Raw genomic sequence first — 18489 nt, forward strand, 5'->3', positions numbered from 1 at the left:
TGTGGACACAAGAACACACTCAAGTAATAGAACTAAAACAATATGGAGATCCCAGTGTATACAACGCATGCGCTAAGGGAGCTTCTTGCCCAGGGACACAGTTCTGTTCTAGTACAAATAGACACAGTGGTCCGCCCAAATGTATGGCAAGAAAGGAGTGGAGAGAATAACTATATTACAGCTGACAGCAACATCTTTCTAACATCTCCACTGCCAATAGGGATCGGGATAAAGGCAAACATATCACTCCAGTGGCAGCACACTTTTTAGAGGTACATCATGGACGCTCCACAGGACTAAGGGCAATGGTTCTGGAAGAGGTGCCTACAAACATCAGAGGGGGTGATGTAGGCCCGAGGTTGCTCAGATGTGAATCCAAATGCATTCATAATCTGGGCAGCCTCTCTCCAAAGGGTCTCAATGAAGAATTACTCTTCACAGGGTTTTATAAACAACTATGACTCTTTTGGGTTATCTCCTTATAGCCTCCTTTGCCTCAGCCATTTATTGCTTTTTCATTTTCTTTCAACAGACTTCTTAGTCCCGTCCTTTTTCGGTTCAATTGGATATTGATACCTCTATTACCTATTATTCGGCCTATGTGACTGTTCCTGGCATATGGAGATATGCGAACCTACTGTGTGGAACTGTTATACGCATTTGATTGACAATTGGTTGGAACTACTTCCTGACAATTTGGTAAATACCTGAGTACAGGTGTGTTTCTGGCTGAGGACTATATCCACTACAATCAAATATTTTGCTCTTCGATGGACCCACTTGCCTTCTACAACGTCTGCTGGTTTATGGGCTACTCTATGGGAGTCAGTAATTTAGGACATTAGTATATTCCGTGTCTAGATCTTTTCCGGTGCTTTGTGACACTGGTAATATTGATATCCAGTGAGTATGTATACTGCTGTATTATATGTTTGTAGAGAGCTATAAGGGCATACTTTGTATGCTATGGGCGATCAGCTCTACATTATGTCTATACCACTTTAGGGTGCACATGGGGTCTTCCTGTGATGATATAGTTATTCTCTCCACTCCTTTCTTGCCATACATTTGGGCGGACCACTGTGTCTATTTGTACTAGAACAGAACTGTGTCCCTGGGCAAGAAGCTCCCTTAGCGCATGCGTTGTATACACTGGGATCTCCATATTGTTTTAGTTCTATTACTTGAGTGTGTTCTTGTGTCCACACTTTCATGGCTTCCACTCCTTGATATGATGCGGGCGATGCATTATGCCCTTTACTCTCATAGCAGTTTGTCTCCGGAAGCTGCGCTGATTTGAGCATGCGCTATGGAGTTCTCCTGACGCCATCTTTGTACACCATTATGTGTACATCATCCCGATCCACTGCGGCTGCGCAAAACCGGACATCTCATTTCCGGCGTGCGAGCACTGCTCTGTGTCTGGGCCCCCGCACGACTCTTCTGATCCACACCAGGTCCTTAGCTGTGAGTTTATGTTCTGGGTATTTAGACACCATCCACTCACAACATGTCACTGCTCCTGATGAAGCCAGCTGTTCTGGCGTAACGCGTCGGGCGTTCCTTTTGCCTCTGCCTCACCCCTCTTCACTCCACCTACACCGTTTACTGGACCTAGGCTCCTCTTGCCAGCATTATTGTGCCTCTAACGAGCCTGCACCTTTATGGGCACATGACAGCTGATCTATACAGCTGACGTGAGCCCGTAACAGCCAAGGGTGGAATCGCAATCCACCCGCTGCCGTTAGCTAGTTAAATTCTGCTGTCGCTCTCTAACAGTGGCATTTAACACGCGCCAACAGGAAGCGCGTCGCTAATCCAGCCCACTGGTGACCCCGTCACATGATCGCGGGTCGGCATAATAACCAGCAGACCTCTATGGCCAGATTGTAATGAGCACCAGCCCGTGGTCAGTGCTCATAGCAAGTGAGCATTTCTGCTATACACAGGCGATCCTAGTCTCCAATGAAGACTATTGAAACATGCAAAAAGTACAAAAAAAAGAAGTTCAAATCACCCCCCCATTCAAAATAAAATTAAAAAAAAAAATCAAATATGTGTATGTATATATATATATATATATATATATATACACACACACACACACACACATATATATACATACACACACACACACGTATTGCCCAATCTATCAATATAAAAAAAAAATTAGCGAACATGGTGAAAAAAAAAAAAAAAAAAAACAACTGTAGAATTTAACTTTTTTTTTTTTTTTCAATTTCACCACACTTGGAATTTTATTCCCTTTTTCCAGTACACGATATGTTAAAACCAATGGTGTCGTTCAAAAGTACAACTTGTCCCGCAATAAACAAGCCCACGCATGGCCATACTGACCGAAAAATAATAAATAAAAAAAAAACAGTTATTGCTCTGGGAAGAAGGGGAGCGAAAAACAGAAATTCAAAAACTGAAAAAACCCCTAGTCATTAAGGGGTTAAAGACTTGCAATAATTGGGGGTCCCTGATAGAACTTTTGCATTGGGGCCCAGGAGCTTCCAGTTATTCCACTGGACATAGCCATAGTCAATTATGAGATGTTCCAAGAAAGACAAACTGGCCGGTGCCCCCAAAACCGCCCTTTGGCAAACCTATTTGTAGCAGAAAAACACTTCCATAAGATTTCTGTAAGCCCCAATGAATAAAAAAGTTTTATAAAACTCTTTGCATTAACTTTCCCTGGAGTGCAGCATGGTCACTGTGCACATAGAATAGGCATTATTATAGAAGGAAGGAGGAAACCTATTGGGTAACTTTGTAACAGGTCATTATCAGTACAGGTCGCATTTCGTGTGCTCACCTGCAGAGGGCGCTCATCCACTGCAGCCAGCTATTAGAATAGGTCTATATGTAAGAGAAAGAACCACCCTTCTCCTTTATTCTCCACCTAAGACAGGAGGTGGGGAGACATTGGTCACAGCACAGCTCCTCAGACCTTTGCCTGGCCCAGGACATCACCACCACCACAGAGGGAGCCTGAAACTTGCCAGCAGCCAACATGGTGTGTGGTGGCTTCACCTGCTCCAAGAACTCCTTATGTGTCCTCAACCTGCTGTATATTGTGAGTATTGGGGCTGGTGGGCTTAGTCCTAGCTCCCTGCTCTGCACCTGCCTCTTATCACCCTCCATTCATCAGCTGCTGGGGTGAGCTCCAGCCCTCTGCCTGCCTGGATTGGGTTGCATCAGAAGCATGGAGGCAGATCAATATCCTGCTGGATAAACAGGATAGTCTTACCAGGCTGGTATTTTTAGATCAGCGCCCTGGTACAGGAGATGGGGCTTCTGTCATGTCCCAGTATATATGATCGGAGTGTATATAGTGTAGCCCTATATACTGTCTGTATAGTGTAAGTGTCACCAGCATTCTCAGCATTAGACCCGCTGCTTGTATGTTTCTGTTGTGTTTATTGATACATTGTATCTTTTTATGTTTGTTTATCATTTCCACATTCCGTGCTGATCTAAACAATAGAAATGTCTGTCCAGGATCTGTGTTGTTCGGATCAGTAATGGGAATCTCTAGGCCTATACCGTATGCCGCCTTGTCTGTTTCATTGCCTCTATAGGAGGAGGTGGTGCAGTATGGAGGCAGTCTATGGCGGCACATGGAGCGCAGAGGGGGTGATGATAAAGAGCTCTAGGGGTCCTCCATGTGCTGATCTGGGCACATGGCTCTGCCTCAGGCCAGATTCACACATCAGTGATTTATTCTGTTTATTACAAGGGTTTTGTTTTTTTTTGTTTGTTTGCATACTTGAAATAAATGGACCATTTTCATCTCTGTGCCGGATCCGATCTTCATCCGTTTTTGGTCCAGTTTCTCCTTTTTCCCATCAATGTGTCCTCTCATGCCCCTTCTCACCTAAGGCCTTTATTGAGATGATGTCTGTTTTTCGTCGGTCGAGCATGTGCCCGTAATAGTCTATGGAGGAGTTCACACACACACACGTGCAGACGGTGCGTCTACAAAAACAAACCCCAAAAAAATCTCCGGGTCATGAAATTTGTCATGTCCAATGATTGGGTCCATTAAAATGGAAAATAAAGTGAATCCCTCGTGGGAGCCGTCCACGTGTCCTCGGAGTGGCGTACGTTGTTCAGACGTCTGAGATTGGACCTCAATGCACGGACCGTCCTCGGATCTCCGAACCCGAGCAGGACGGTCTTAATACGTGAAGATGTCACGAGTTGGGAGCCGCGCGGCCAGTCCGTGCGATGTGTGACTGAGCCTTTACGAGGAGGAAACGCTTAGGATTATTTCTGCCACACTGATGGTGAGAACGGGCACAAGCACCAAAGACAATCCGGCACCTTGATGAAAAATGTTTTTTGTTTTTTTTCTCTAGAACAGATATTGGTTATCCGTCACGTTCTGGGCTGATGGTGTAAGATGCCCCATGACCAGTCTGTGTGCAGGAAACATTCAGACCCTTATTACTTGTGGGGCTCATTCATAAGCGTTTATCTCTCATCCGTGTGACGATGACTCGCACGTGGACCGGTTGATGCCAATCTGCTGGTGAACATGGCGGATTTTCTGCATGGACCACAGGTACAACCCCATAAGACTTCTCATTGATTAGAGGGCAGCCTCATACACCTATAGCGCCGGCCCTGATAGTTTAGCCCCATAGGGGTCTGTTCTGACCCGTGTGATGGTGGGTTTACTATCGGCCACTGCGATCGTCGTCCTTTCTCTGGTCTCGTCTGTGATGTAGCAGAGTGGGTTGTGTTTCACCTGAATAATTGAGCACAGTCGTCCTCGTCTCAGGTCTCCTCACCTCTCGCTCCAGCCTGAGTAGTAAAATAAGAAAATAGTTCTTGATCGTGTAGGAAAATGTGTCTTCTGCATCTATCTAGTAACAGAGGTGCCATCCTGACCACGAAGCACTAATGCGGCCCATATTGGGCAGGGTACAAGGTAATGATGTATTTCACCCTTTGAGATAAGCGGCAGGAAGACAAAAGAGGTGCCGCTTATCTCTGCACTTTCTTTTCAAATATCAGTGACAAATTTGTCGCTGCCTGGAAACCATCAGCAAGTCGGAGGAGAGATTTTATCATTCCTTTTATTATGGCCTGTGTTCTTCAGACCCATACCCATTTGCAGCAGGACTCCATAATGCGTTATCCAGGCCGACCTGTGCGCTGTCAATATTACCTGCAGCATGAGATGCAAAATGGTGCAGAAGTGACTTTGTGGTGGCACCCGAAATGTGCGACCATCTCTCATCTTAATAGCATTGCATGGCTGGATTGTGTAGAGATTGTATAGAGCTGGTATTTTTTTCTTCTCTTTTTTTGTCACTCTATATACTGTACTATTTGAGCACAGTATGGCGGTAGTTTTGGCAGTGTATGGAGGCTGCCATAATTAGACACCCATATTGATGTTTTATTGGAACCTATGCAGGGTACTATTAATTTACCACCGTATTATATGGCGCCTATAATTAGGTCCTGCATGGCAGCGCAGGGCATGAGCCAAGATGTAGAGGTACCAATTAGTACAACAGCAGCTTGCTGATGGTTTCCACTTAGTAGCATTCCCTGCACATATTAAAACTGAATAGAACCTGCAAATCGGCAAAAAAAAGGCTCCAAATCACGTGCTCCATCTATACGGCCCAGTGTAATGAAAGGTGGTGTAGATTGGGCGAGGGGCGCAAATGTTTGATATATACTGTAATTTAGTCTGAGATTATTATTATTATTATTATTATGCATTTATATAGCGACATTTATTCCATGGCGCTTTACATGTGAAAAGGGGAAATATAGACAAGTATAATAAACATGTGTAAGACAAGGGACACACAAGTACATAAGGAGAGGGGACCCTGCCCGCGAGGGCTCACAGTCTGCAGATTATAATACAATAGTGGTCCACGGCTCTCTAACCGGAACCTGTGTTATGGAATTGCCCGTTGTCATTGCTTGGCATAAAACTGTCTTCGTCCTGCCACGTCATGGGGAATAATATAGGTATAATCTGATAATAAGGGTGACATGTGGCAGGGCTGATACTGCGTATTTGCTCAGGACGAGGCGGGGGAGGGTTGGTGTTTGCATTGCAGTCACCAGTTTTACCACTTTTCTGGGCTAAATTCTTTCTAGTAGCGAAATATGAAGTAAATGCAGAATATTCCTGATGTGGATTTTTGCAGAATGAGTGCAGTCCCCTCTGTACCTGCCAGGCTGAGGACCCGGTCTGTCCTGTTTGGTGACATTGCTGCCAGAGCTGCTTGGACCAGGTTATAGCAGTGTGAATAAACCCTAATCTGCGCAGTTCTTCCTATTACGGCCAGTTATATTACAGACCTCTTCTTAATAATCAGTTTCGGTAGTCGCAGGGTCACCCAGGCTTCCTAGAAGTGCTCGGCCCCGCCTCTCTGCACCCCACTTATGTCTCCTGAACCTGCAGAAATCAGAATTGTTTAAGCCAAAGGCAAATAAACTGCTGACTGTTTGTGGCACCCAAATATTAAAAAAATGGAGTAACCACAGGGTCTGTAGTTTTGTCGCCCAGCTTTCCTTCAACTTCTCTGATCTCCCAGAGAAGGATTACTCCAGGGCTTCCATTATTCTGGATTTTGGGCCTTTTCTCTTTACTGCAGTCACAATGTCCTTTATCTGCTCGTACTTCTCGCTGCGGCGACTCCTGAGCCTCATTATTCTCATCGGTTTATGATTGTTCTGAGCAAGTGTGGAAATGTCGGAAAGTAAAACTTCTTCATGGAGTTTACCTGGGAGCAGCCGGTCATATGACTGCTGATCTGTCGGCTGCTAACGTCATGTGACGGTGACCCTGCACGGGGTGCGAGAACAATCACATGGGTGTATAAACTACTCGTATTGTGTGGGCACTGCTGGGTCATGGTAGGCTATATACACAGTGTATGGACACTGCTGTATAGTGGCTGGCTATATATATATTATGGTGTAAGGGCACTGCTGTATAGTGGCTGGCTATATAGGGTGTATGGGCACTGCTGTATAGTGGCTGGCTATATATGGTGTAAGGGCACTGCTGTATAGTGGCTGGCTATATAGGGTGTATGGGCACTGCTGTATAGTGTCTGGCTATATATGGTGTAAGGGCACTGCTGTATAGTGGCTGGCTATATATGGTGTAAGGGCACTGCTGTATAGTGGCTGGCTATACATAGGGTGTATGGGCACTGCTGTATAGTGGCTGGCTATATATGGTGTAAGGGCACTGCTGTATAGTGGCTGGCTATATATGGTGTAAGGGCACTGCTGTATAGTGGCTGGCTATACATAGGGTGTATGGGCACTGCTGTATAGTGGCTGGCTATATATAGGGTGTATGGGCACTGCTGTATAGTGGCTGGCTATATATGGTGTAAGGGCACTGCTGTATAGTGGCTGGCTATACATAGGGTGTATGGGCACTGCTGTATAGTGGCTGGCTATACATAGGGTGTATGGGCACTGCTGTATAGTGGCTGGCTATATATGGTGTAAGGGCACTGCTGTATAGTGGCTGGCTATATACACAGTGTATGGACACTGCTGTATAGTGGCTGGCTATATATATATTATGGTGTAAGGGCACTGCTGTATAGTGGCTGGCTATATAGGGTGTATGGGCACTGCTGTATAGTGGCTGGCTATATATGGTGTAAGGGCACTGCTGTATAGTGGCTGGCTATATAGGGTGTATGGGCACTGCTGTATAGTGGCTGGCTATATAGGGTGTATGGGCACTGCTGTATAGTGGCTGGCTATATACACAGTGTATGGACACTGCTGTATAGTGGCTGGCTATATATATATTATGGTGTAAGGGCACTGCTGTATAGTGGCTGGCTATATAGGGTGTATGGGCACTGCTGTATAGTGGCTGGCTATATATGGTGTAAGGGCACTGCTGTATAGTGGCTGGCTATATAGGGTGTATGGGCACTGCTGTATAGTGGCTGGCTATATATGGTGTATGGGCACTGCTGTATAGTGGCTGGCTATATATGGTGTAAGGGCACTGCTGTATAGTGGCTGGCTATATATGGTGTAAGGGCACTGCTGTATAGTGGCTGGCTATACATAGGGTGTATGGGCACTGCTGTATAGTGGCTGGCTATATATAGGGTGTAAGGGCACTGCTGTATAGTGGCTGGCTATATATGGTGTAAGGGCACTGCTGTATAGTGGCTGGCTATACATAGGGTGTATGGGCACTGCTGTATAGTGGCTGGCTATATATAGGGTGTAAGGGCACTGCTGTATAGTGGCTGGCTATATATGGTGTAAGGGCACTGCTGTATAGTGGCTGGCTATACATAGGGTGTATGGGCACTGCTGTATAGTGGCTGGCTATATATAGGGTGTATGGGCACTGCTGTATAGTGGCTGGCTATATATGGTGTAAGGGCACTGCTGTATAGTGGCTGGCTATATAGGGTGTATGGACACTGCTGTATAGTGGCTGGCTATATATATATTATGGTGTAAGGGCACTGCTGTATAGTGGCTGGCTATATATAGGGTGTAAGGGCACTGCTGTATAGTGGCTGGCTATATATGGTGTATGGGCACTGCTGTATAGTGGCTGGCTATATATGGTGTATGGGCACTGCTGTATAGTGGCTGGCTATATATGGTGTATGGGCACTGCTGTATAGTGGCTGGCTATATATAGGGTGTAAGGGCACTGCTGTATAGTGGCTGGCTATATATGGTGTAAGGGCACTGCTGTATAGTGGCTGGCTATACATAGGGTGTATGGGCACTGCTGTATAGTGGCTGGCTATACATAGGGTGTATGGGCACTGCTGTATAGTGGCTGGCTATACATAGGGTGTATGGGCACTGCTGTATAGTGGCTGGCTATATATAGGGTGTATGGGCACTGCTGTATAGTGGCTGGCTATATATGGTGTATGGGCACTGCTGTATAGTGGCTGGCTATATATGGTGTATGGGCACTGCTGTATAGTGGCTGGCTATATATGGTGTATGGGCACTGCTGTATAGTGGCTGGCTATATATAGGGTGTAAGGGCACTGCTGTATAGTGGCTGGCTATATATGGTGTAAGGGCACTGCTGTATAGTGGCTGGCTATACATAGGGTGTATGGGCACTGCTGTATAGTGGCTGGCTATACATAGGGTGTATGGGCACTGCTGTATAGTGGCTGGCTATACATAGGGTGTATGGGCACTGCTGTATAGTGGCTGGCTATATATTGTGTAAGGGCACTGCTGTATAGTGGCTGGCTATATATAGGGTGTATGGGCACTGCTGTATAGTGGCTGGCTATATATAGGGTGTATGGGCACTGCTGTATAGTGGCTGGCTATATATGGTGTAAGGGCACTGCTGTATAGTGGCTGGCTATATAGGGTGTATGGACACTGCTGTATAGTGGCTGGCTATATATATATTATGGTGTAAGGGCACTGCTGTATAGTGGCTGGCTATATATAGGGTGTATGGGCACTGCTGTATAGTGGCTGGCTATATATGGTGTATGGGCACTGCTGTATAGTGGCTGGCTATATATGGTGTATGGGCACTGCTGTATAGTGGCTGGCTATATATGGTGTATGGGCACTGCTGTATAGTGGCTGGCTATATATGGTGTATGGGCACTGCTGTATAGTGGCTGGCTATATATAGGGTGTAAGGGCACTGCTGTATAGTGGCTGGCTATATATGGTGTAAGGGCACTGCTGTATAGTGGCTGGCTATACATAGGGTGTATGGGCACTGCTGTATAGTGGCTGGCTATACATAGGGTGTATGGGCACTGCTGTATAGTGGCTGGCTATACATAGGGTGTATGGGCACTGCTGTATAGTGGCTGGCTATATATTGTGTAAGGGCACTGCTGTATAGTGGCTGGCTATATATAGGGTGTATGGGCACTGCTGTATAGTGGCTGGCTATATATGGTGTAAGGGCACTGCTGTATAGTGGCTGGCTATATATAGGGTGTATGGGCACTGCTGTATAGTGGCTGGCTATATATGGTGTAAGGGCACTGCTGTATAGTGGCTGGCTATATAGGGTGTATGGACACTGCTGTATAGTGGCTGGCTATATATATATTATGGTGTAAGGGCACTGCTGTATAGTGGCTGGCTATATATAGGGTGTATGGGCACTGCTGTATAGTGGCTGGCTATATATGGTGTATGGGCACTGCTGTATAGTGGCTGGCTATATATGGTGTATGGGCACTGCTGTATAGTGGCTGGCTATATATGGTGTATGGGCACTGCTGTATAGTGGCTGGCTATATATGGTGTATGGGCACTGCTGTATAGTGGCTGGCTATATATGGTGTAAGGGCACTGCTGTATAGTGGCTGGCTATATATTGTGTATGGGCACTGCTGTATAGTGGCTGGCTATATATTGTGTATGGGCACTGCTGTATAGTGGCTGGCTATATATGGTGTAAGGGCACTGCTGTATAGTGGCTGGCTATATATTGTGTATGGGCACTGCTGTATAGTGGCTGGCTATATATGGTGTATGGGCACTGCTGTATAGTGGCTGGCTATATATGGTGTATGGGCACTGCTGTATAGTGGCTGGCTATATATATATTATGGTGTAAGGGCACTGCTGTATAGTGGCTGGCTATATATAGGGTGTATGGGCACTGCTGTATAGTGGCTGGCTATATATGGTATATGGGCACTGCTGTATAGTGGCTGGCTATATATGGTGTAAAGGCACTGCTGTATAGTGGCTGGCTATATATGGTGTAAGGGCACTGCTGTATAGTGGCTGGCTATACATAGGGTGTATGGGCACTGCTGTATAGTGGCTGGCTATATATGGTGTATGGGCACTGCTGTATAGTGGCTGGCTATATATGGTGTATGGGCACTGCTGTATAGTGGCTGGCTATACATAGGGTGTATGGGCACTGCTGTATAGTGGCTGGCTATATATGGTGTAAAGGCACTGCTGTATAGTGGCTGGCTATATATGGTGTAAGGGCACTGCTGTATAGTGGCTGGCTATATATGGTGTAAGGGCACTGCTGTATAGTGGCTGGCTATATATGGTGTAAGGGCACTGCTGTATAGTGGCTGGCTATATATGTTGTATGGGCACTGCTGTATAGTGGCTGGCTATATATGGTGTATGGGCACTGCTGTATAGTGGCTGGCTATACATAGGGTGTATGGGCCCCTCTGTATAGTGTATCGGCTATATACACTGCTCAAGAAAATAAAGGTCACACTAAAATCCCACATCCTAGTTATCACTGAAATATTCCAGTTGCCGATCTTTATTCCATACATAGTTGAATGCGTTGAGAACAATAAAATATAATTATGATCAATATAAATCACACTTAATATCCCATGAAGGTCTGGATTTGGAATGATTCTCAAAATCAAAGTGGAAAATCAAATTACAGGCTGATCCAACTTCACTGGAAATGCCTCAATACCAGGAAATGATGCTCAGTATTGTGTGTGGCCTCCACGTGCCTGTATGAGCTCCCTACAACGCCTGGGCATGCTCCTGGGAATTCCTCCCAGACCTGGAGTAAAGCATTAGTCAATTGCTGGACAGTCTGTGGTGCAACGTAGAATTTGTGGATGCAACGAGACATGATGTCCCAGATGTGCTTGATTGGATTCAGGTCTTGGGAATGGGTAGGCCAGTCCTTAGAATCAATGCCTTCATCATGCAGGAACAGCTGACACACTTCAGCCACAGGAGGCCTATCATTGTCAGGCATCAGAAGGAACCCAGGGCTTGGTGCAGCGGCCTTTGGTCTCACAATGGGTCTGAGGATCTCTCCCCAGTAACTAGTGGCAGTCAGGGTACCTTTAGCTAGCACATGGAGGGCTGTGCTGCCCTCCGAAGAGATGCTTCCCCATACCATTACTGACCCACTGACATAATGGTCATGCTGGAGGATGTTGCAGGCAGCAGAACGTTCACCACGGTGCCTTCTGACTCTGTCACGTCTGTCTCATCAATGAAGAGCACAGGGCGCCATTGTTAAATCTGCCAATCTAGGTGTTTTCTGGCAAAAGCCAATCACTCTTATAGCCCAGCACCTACTTGCGGATATCGAGACCTAATACCACCCTCATGCAGTCTGTTTCTGACAGTTTGAGCAGACGCATGGATGTTAGTGGCCTGCTGGAGGTCATTTTGCAGGACTCCGGCACTGCTCCTGGTCCTGTTCCTCCTTACAAAAAAGAGGAGGTAGTGGTCCTGCTGATGGGTTATTGCCCTCCTATGGCCACGTGTCCTGATGTACTAGTCTGTCTCCTGGTATCTGCTCCATGCTTTGGACACTGTGCTGACAGACACAGCAAACCTTCTTTCCACAGCTCGCATTGATGTGCCATCCTGGATGAGCTGCATTACCTGAGTAAGGTTGTAGACAACACCTCATGATACTGTAGGGGTGAGAGTAATGACAAAATGCTAAAGTGACCAAAACAGCCAAAGAGAATGAGAACAGAGAAATGGTCTGTGGTCACCCCCTGAAGAACCACTCCTTTATAGGGGTTGTCTTGGTAATTTCCGATCATTTCTGCCTGTTGTCTGTTCCATTTGCACAATAGTAGGATAAATTGATTCACAATCAGTGTTGCTGGACAGGTTGATTTCACAGAAGTGTGACTGACTTGGAGTTATATTGTGTTGTTTAAGTGTTCCCTTTTATCTATTTGAGCAGTGTATATGGTATAGACTGCTCAGCTGACTAATGGTGCTATTACAATTATATGACATTAATATGTGTCCGGTGGTGGATCCCGCGGGCCGGGCACTGCTGGAGATCCATATGTTTGTGACACTATTATATCCGCATTGTTACAGGTTTAGTAGTATGATTTGTGACTTGATATACTGATGGCACAGGGCACTACGACCAGTTGGGTGACGGTACTGTATGGCCCTTGGAGGTGTCCGTGGGTGATTCCAGCCTCAGGAATATTTGGGGCGTTCCTGGTCTTCGGTTGCTCACCACTTGTGCGGTCATCTCTCCTGCGACATGTGGAAAAGTACCTGAAATCTGATAACCAGGAGGAAATGATCTGCCCTCCGGTGTCGCTGCCACATGGTGACGTGTCGGAACGTGGTGCCTGCTGCGGTGTCATCACACATCTCTGGGCTGTGAAGTTTACTGCTGACCTGATTGATGGTGTAAACCTTGTGTCTGCAATGTTCCCTTATATCCGGCGTCATTCACATAACTTGCCCCAGTAAGGAACGTTCCAGCAGCATTGTGTGAGGAGCAAAGGTGCAGAATAGCTGGAAGTCTGAGGACATCGTGGAACATCAGCGTCTCTGTGGTGACTCTCGTCGTTATTGGTGAAGTTGAAATCGCTTTACGGATGTTCTGGTTGCTAGAAATTACAAAAGCACCTGTGTGTGGACATTCTGGTTGCTGTGGGTGACACCAACATCTTCTTGGTGACATTCCGGTTGCTATGGCTCACACTAGCAGCTCTGTGACAATAGTTTGGTTGCTACGGGAGCCATCAGCATGTTTGTGGGGACATTCCGGTTGCTACGGGTGACAGCATCTTTACAGCTGGTTGGAATGGCGTTTCCATGGCTGCAGTAGAACAGGAGAAGGTTTTCCTCTGTTCTCCCCTCACTTTCCGCGGTTCTGTTCCCATAATGCCAGCGTTGGCGTCATGTGTGGAGGCGCACGCATTTGTTTCCATGGAGATGGCCTGCACCATTCAGCCATTGTCGATGCCTCTGAAAGATTCAGTCATCCATTCACAAATGGCTTTGACAAGGGGTTAAGTATCAGTGTCGCATTTCACATGGTGAATGGAGGGGCTCTGTGCAAGCGCCAGCCTGGGAACGCATATCGCACAGACCCCCACGATGGACCCCCAGTCTCTCCACAGTTTATCATTTAGCTTCCAAATCCCATTATCACCCAGCTCTGCCAGACTCCGGGGTGGGACCTCTCATAATGATCCAAAGATGTATAGCCAGGCAACCATGGGAAAGCTGGGTGACAGCCGCTTTACCAGCCATCACTTCCCTCCGCCTGGGCTGCAGTGGCCATGTGTGAGAAGTGCCAAAAATGTGTATATATAACACAAACCCCTTCATTATACCCCAAAACAGAGAGACCCCTAAAATGCAGATCACAGACCTCCTACACTAGTGCCGTCCCCAGACCAGCCCCCCACATCAAATACAGACCCCAGACCAGCCCCCACACATCAAATACAGACCACAGACCCCAGACCAGGCCCCACACATCAAATACAGGCCCCCCACATCAAATACAAACTCAAGACCAGACCCCCTAAACGTATTATAAAAGCTGGAGGGTTATGAAAAAAAACCTAAAGAGTATATATGAATAGAAAACCATATTTTATTAAAACAATTTAAAAACCAAGGATAAAGAGAAATATACAGCACCAGAGGCTGCCGGACACTAGTGCAGGGATTCATGGAATACAGTAGATGGTAATGAGGACATGTATAGGTTATTAAAGCTCCAATATGGTGCACAATATTCTCAGCTAAACTTTCCACAATGTAAACACGAGGGGCATATAAATAAACAAATGACCTTTACATGTATACACCAGTGTTTACGATTTCCCTGCCACCCCAACGCACGTTTCGTTCAGAAGTTCATCAGTCAATTGTACACATAAACATAAGAAACTTTGATATAACTTACTAGAGAAATCTGCTTCTTTCTCCATCTGAACTAATCTTTAATTCTCAATTTTCAGTTTACGAGTAAAATTTATTCAGTGAAGACAGATTTTTTTTTTTTTTTTTCCCATTGTTGAGATGGGAGATGACAGTTGATGCTCACAAAGTTCTATGGAGAACATTGGAATCATTTCAAGAAAACTTTCAGCACAAGGTTTGTTTCCTCCTCCAGCTCCTCCCTCGATTCCATAAAATTTTGAGAGCTCCGACTGTCATCATCTATCTCGGTAATGGGAAGGTCTGCTTTCACTGACTCCAGATTTTTCCTATCAATTGAGAGTGAAAGATCTGTCTCCAGAAGAAAGAAGCAGATTTCACTGATAAAATATATTGCAAAGTATCTTATTTTCATGTGTACTATTGATGTCTGAAAAATAAAAAAAATCATGATGTTTATTCCTCTAGGGGATGTGCACACAATGGCTTTTAAACTTTTATTTTTCGCTGGCGGTGTTTTTCCTAAAGCATCGTCTTTGGCATCTGTTCATTTGTTTTATGCGGTGGTTACACTGTCAGAACTTTTTTTTTTTTTTTCTTTGCACTTGTGTAAATATACAATGGTGAGTGGGCTGCAAGTGGCAGTCGCCTGAAGAATGGACCGCTCACTTCTTTTAAAAGCTTTGTGTCTTTGGAAACCTTAAGTGGTTAAAAGAAACTCAGAAGTCTGAACATGTGAACAGCGAGTGATTCCATTGTGATGAATATGTTCATTCTGTCTAGCATTTCTTTAGCGCTCTTTCAGACGGCCTGAAAATGACGTCATGTGCACGTACCCTAATGACGCATGGTCCTTGCTGTCATTTTTTTTTTTTTTTTATTTAAGGTTCTTAGGAAAAACTGTGTGATGAGGATTATTCAGACATTGGTGATTTAGCTGTCCGAGTTCATGTGTTTTTGGTCAGAGTTTGGTCGGTATCAGTTTTACCATCAATTTGGTCCAAGTTTTTCTCGGATAAAGAAAAAAAAAGTGATGGAAGTTTCTTCAGCTTCTCCCATCAAACAGTCTGTGAAAAACAAATAAGCGCATGGATGACATCCGATTGTTTTCTGTTTTTTTTGTGTTTGTTTGTTGTTTTTGTTTTTCATGGACCTATTGACTTGCATTTGTATGTTTTTTGTTTTTTTTTGTTTTTTTTATCCAAGAGCCAGATCCAAATCAGACATTTCTCATTGAATTTGTGCAGAACACTCGCTCAGCAAAAAGACCTGTACATGTGAACAGTTCCATAGACTACAGGGTGTCCCTAAAGTCTGGACACATAGGAATTCTCTCACTATAATTTTTGTACTCCATGAAAATCCCAGATGAAACATACTGTGTGTAACGCATAAAGAATGAATGTGCTAAAGTTTAATTTTGCAAAGTGCATCAACCTTTGCTTCTCAAATTATGGAAATCATATTGAAGAAGTTAACATTCCAATTAAATAAAATCTTACTAAATTTCAATTCTTCCTGCAGCACGGACTTAAAGTGTGCCGTCCGTGTGACATGTAAAGGAATAGAAATGACAGATATTTAGGTGTTAGATGTCCACATGTATAGATAGAAAGATATCTGTGAGATATATAATTAGTACTGTGCGTCTATAGTTTAATGTACATGTATTTAGCTAAAAAAATAAATGGGTGAAGAAAATGGCGTGGGGTCATCCCTATTTTTTAATAACCAATTTAGCTAAGGAAAAGCAGACATCTGTGAGTTGGTCTTATAAGGGACTAATAACCATGGGGCTTCCCAGCCTACTAATATCAGCTCACAGCTGTCTGCTTAGCCTTTACTGGTTATTAAAAAGGGGTCCTCAATATATTTTTAATAACCAGCAAAGGCTAAGCAGATAGCTGCGGGCTAATATTATTAGGCTGTCAAGGTTCATGACTATTGACCCCTTCCCAGCATAATAAGACCGGCTCTCAGCTACTACAGAAATAGCGCATCCATTAGATGAGCCAATTCTAGCTCTTAGTGATCTTCCCGATTGCCCTGGTGAGGTGGCAATAGGGGCTATGGGACTGTGGGGTTGATGTCAGCAGATGGCGCTGACATCAAGCCCTGAGGTGTCTGTCAGTACCAGAAATATCAGGACGTGTGAAGGAGGGCTAATGGGTACAAATTCCAGTTGTGAAAAACGCTGATCATAATAATAATAAATTTTATTTCTATAGCGCCGACATATTCCGCAGCACTTTACATTTCGGAGGGGATTTGTACAGACAATAGACATTACAGCATAACAATAATCACATGGATCATAACAGATACCAAGAGGAATGAGGGCCCTGCTCACAAGCTTACAATCTATGAGGGAAAAAGGGGAGACACGAAAGGTGGGTGGTAGCAGTTGCCCTGATTGTATGGACCAGCCATAATGTTAAGTGTGTAACAGTACAGACACAGAGGGCTAATGGATGCATAAAGCATGTGGGAACATGATGCGGGGAACCTGGTTATGGTAAAACTTTTGGCTGTGCCACACAGGGATAGATTAGGTTAATGTGTTGAAGCGGTAGGCCAGTCTGAATAAATGCTTTTTCAGGGCACGCTTAAAATTGTGGGGATTGGGGACTAATCGTATTAAACCTGGGAAGTGCATTCCAAAGAATTGGCGCAGCACGTGTAAAGTCTTGGAGACGGGAGTGGGAGGTTCTGATTATTGAGGATGCTAACCTCAGGTCATCAGCAGAACGGAGGGCGCGGGTAGGGTGGTACACTGAAACAAGGGAGGAGATGTAGGGTGGTGCTGAGCCATGGAGGGCTTTGTGGGTGAGGGTAATAAGTTTATACTGAATTCTGGAGTGGATGGGTAGCCAGTGTAATGACTGGCACAAGGTAGAGGCATCGGTGTAACGATTGGCGAGGAATATGATCCTGGCTGCAGCATTCAAGACAGATTGGAGAGGGGAGAGTTTGGTAAGAGGGAGACCGATTAGAAGAGAGTTACAATAGTCGAGACGAGAATGAATAAGAGAAACAGTAAGAGTTTTTGTGGAGTCAAAAGTAAGAAAAGGTCGAATTCTAAAAATGTTTTTGAGGTGCAGATGACAAGAGCGAGCCAGTGATCGAATGTGGGGGGCAAAGGAAAGCTCGGAATCAAGTATGACCCCAAGACAGCGGGCCTGTTGCTGGGGAGTAATAATGGAACCACACACGGAAATAGCAATGTCGGGTATAGGTACATTAGTAGAGGGAGGAAACACAAGGAGTTCAGTCTTTGACAGGTTCAGTTTCAGATATAGTGAGGACATGATATTAGACACAGCGTTTAGACAATCGCCGGTGTTTTCTAGAAAGGCTGGCGTGATGTCAGGAGAAGAAGCGTATAATTGGCTGTCATCAGCATAGAGATGGTACTGGAAACCAAATCTACTGATTGTTTGACCAATAGGGGCAGTGTACAAGGAGAAGAGGAGGGGGCCTAGAACCGATCCTTGAGGAACCCCAACAGTAAGGGGAAGGTGAGAGGAGGAGGAAGCGGCTGATAGAACTTGTACTGGAAAAACTGACATGTGCATGAACCCTAATAGGTAGTTGCCCAGCTTTCTTAGGCGACAGGATCGCAAAGCAGATTTATATTTAATTTTAATATTAATTATAATTTTAATTATAATTTTAATATTTTAATTTTAATATTTCATTTTTTTTCTTGCCTGTTGGGACTTCCGGCCGCTGTCCCCAAATCCCATAACGGATAATAGAGATGGTTAGCACTCGACTAAAAAAATGTGAATATACGGTGCTAGTGAAAAGGGAACCGGTGGT

At 45.0% G+C, this 18489-nt stretch overlaps 1 protein-coding gene across 3 annotated transcripts in view; it reads left to right on the top strand.

Moving 5' to 3' along the window:
* The first annotated feature begins 769 nt into the window (after window positions 1-769).
* Window positions 770-18489, top strand: part of TSPAN13 (tetraspanin 13) — a 32588-nt gene continuing 14868 nt past the window's right edge. Inside the window, exon 1 of one of the 3 annotated variants that reach the window (XM_073582156.1) lies at window positions 770-903. Coding sequence is in view for 1 of the 3 variants with exons in the window: in XM_073582154.1 (XP_073438255.1) it covers window positions 3020-3082 (63 nt within the window). In the remaining 2 variants the exon portion in view is untranslated. Of the gene's footprint in view, window positions 904-2834; window positions 3083-3178; window positions 3369-18489 lie in introns of those variants that run through there. The other 2 variants (XM_073582154.1, XM_073582155.1) reach the window with 2 other exon arrangements.

The sequence above is a fragment of the Dendrobates tinctorius genome, unplaced genomic scaffold (assembly GCF_039654945.1).
Source record: "Dendrobates tinctorius isolate UK_male_01 unplaced genomic scaffold, ASM3965494v1 ptg000070l, whole genome shotgun sequence".
NCBI classification, from domain to species: Eukaryota; Metazoa; Chordata; class Amphibia; order Anura; family Dendrobatidae; genus Dendrobates; species Dendrobates tinctorius.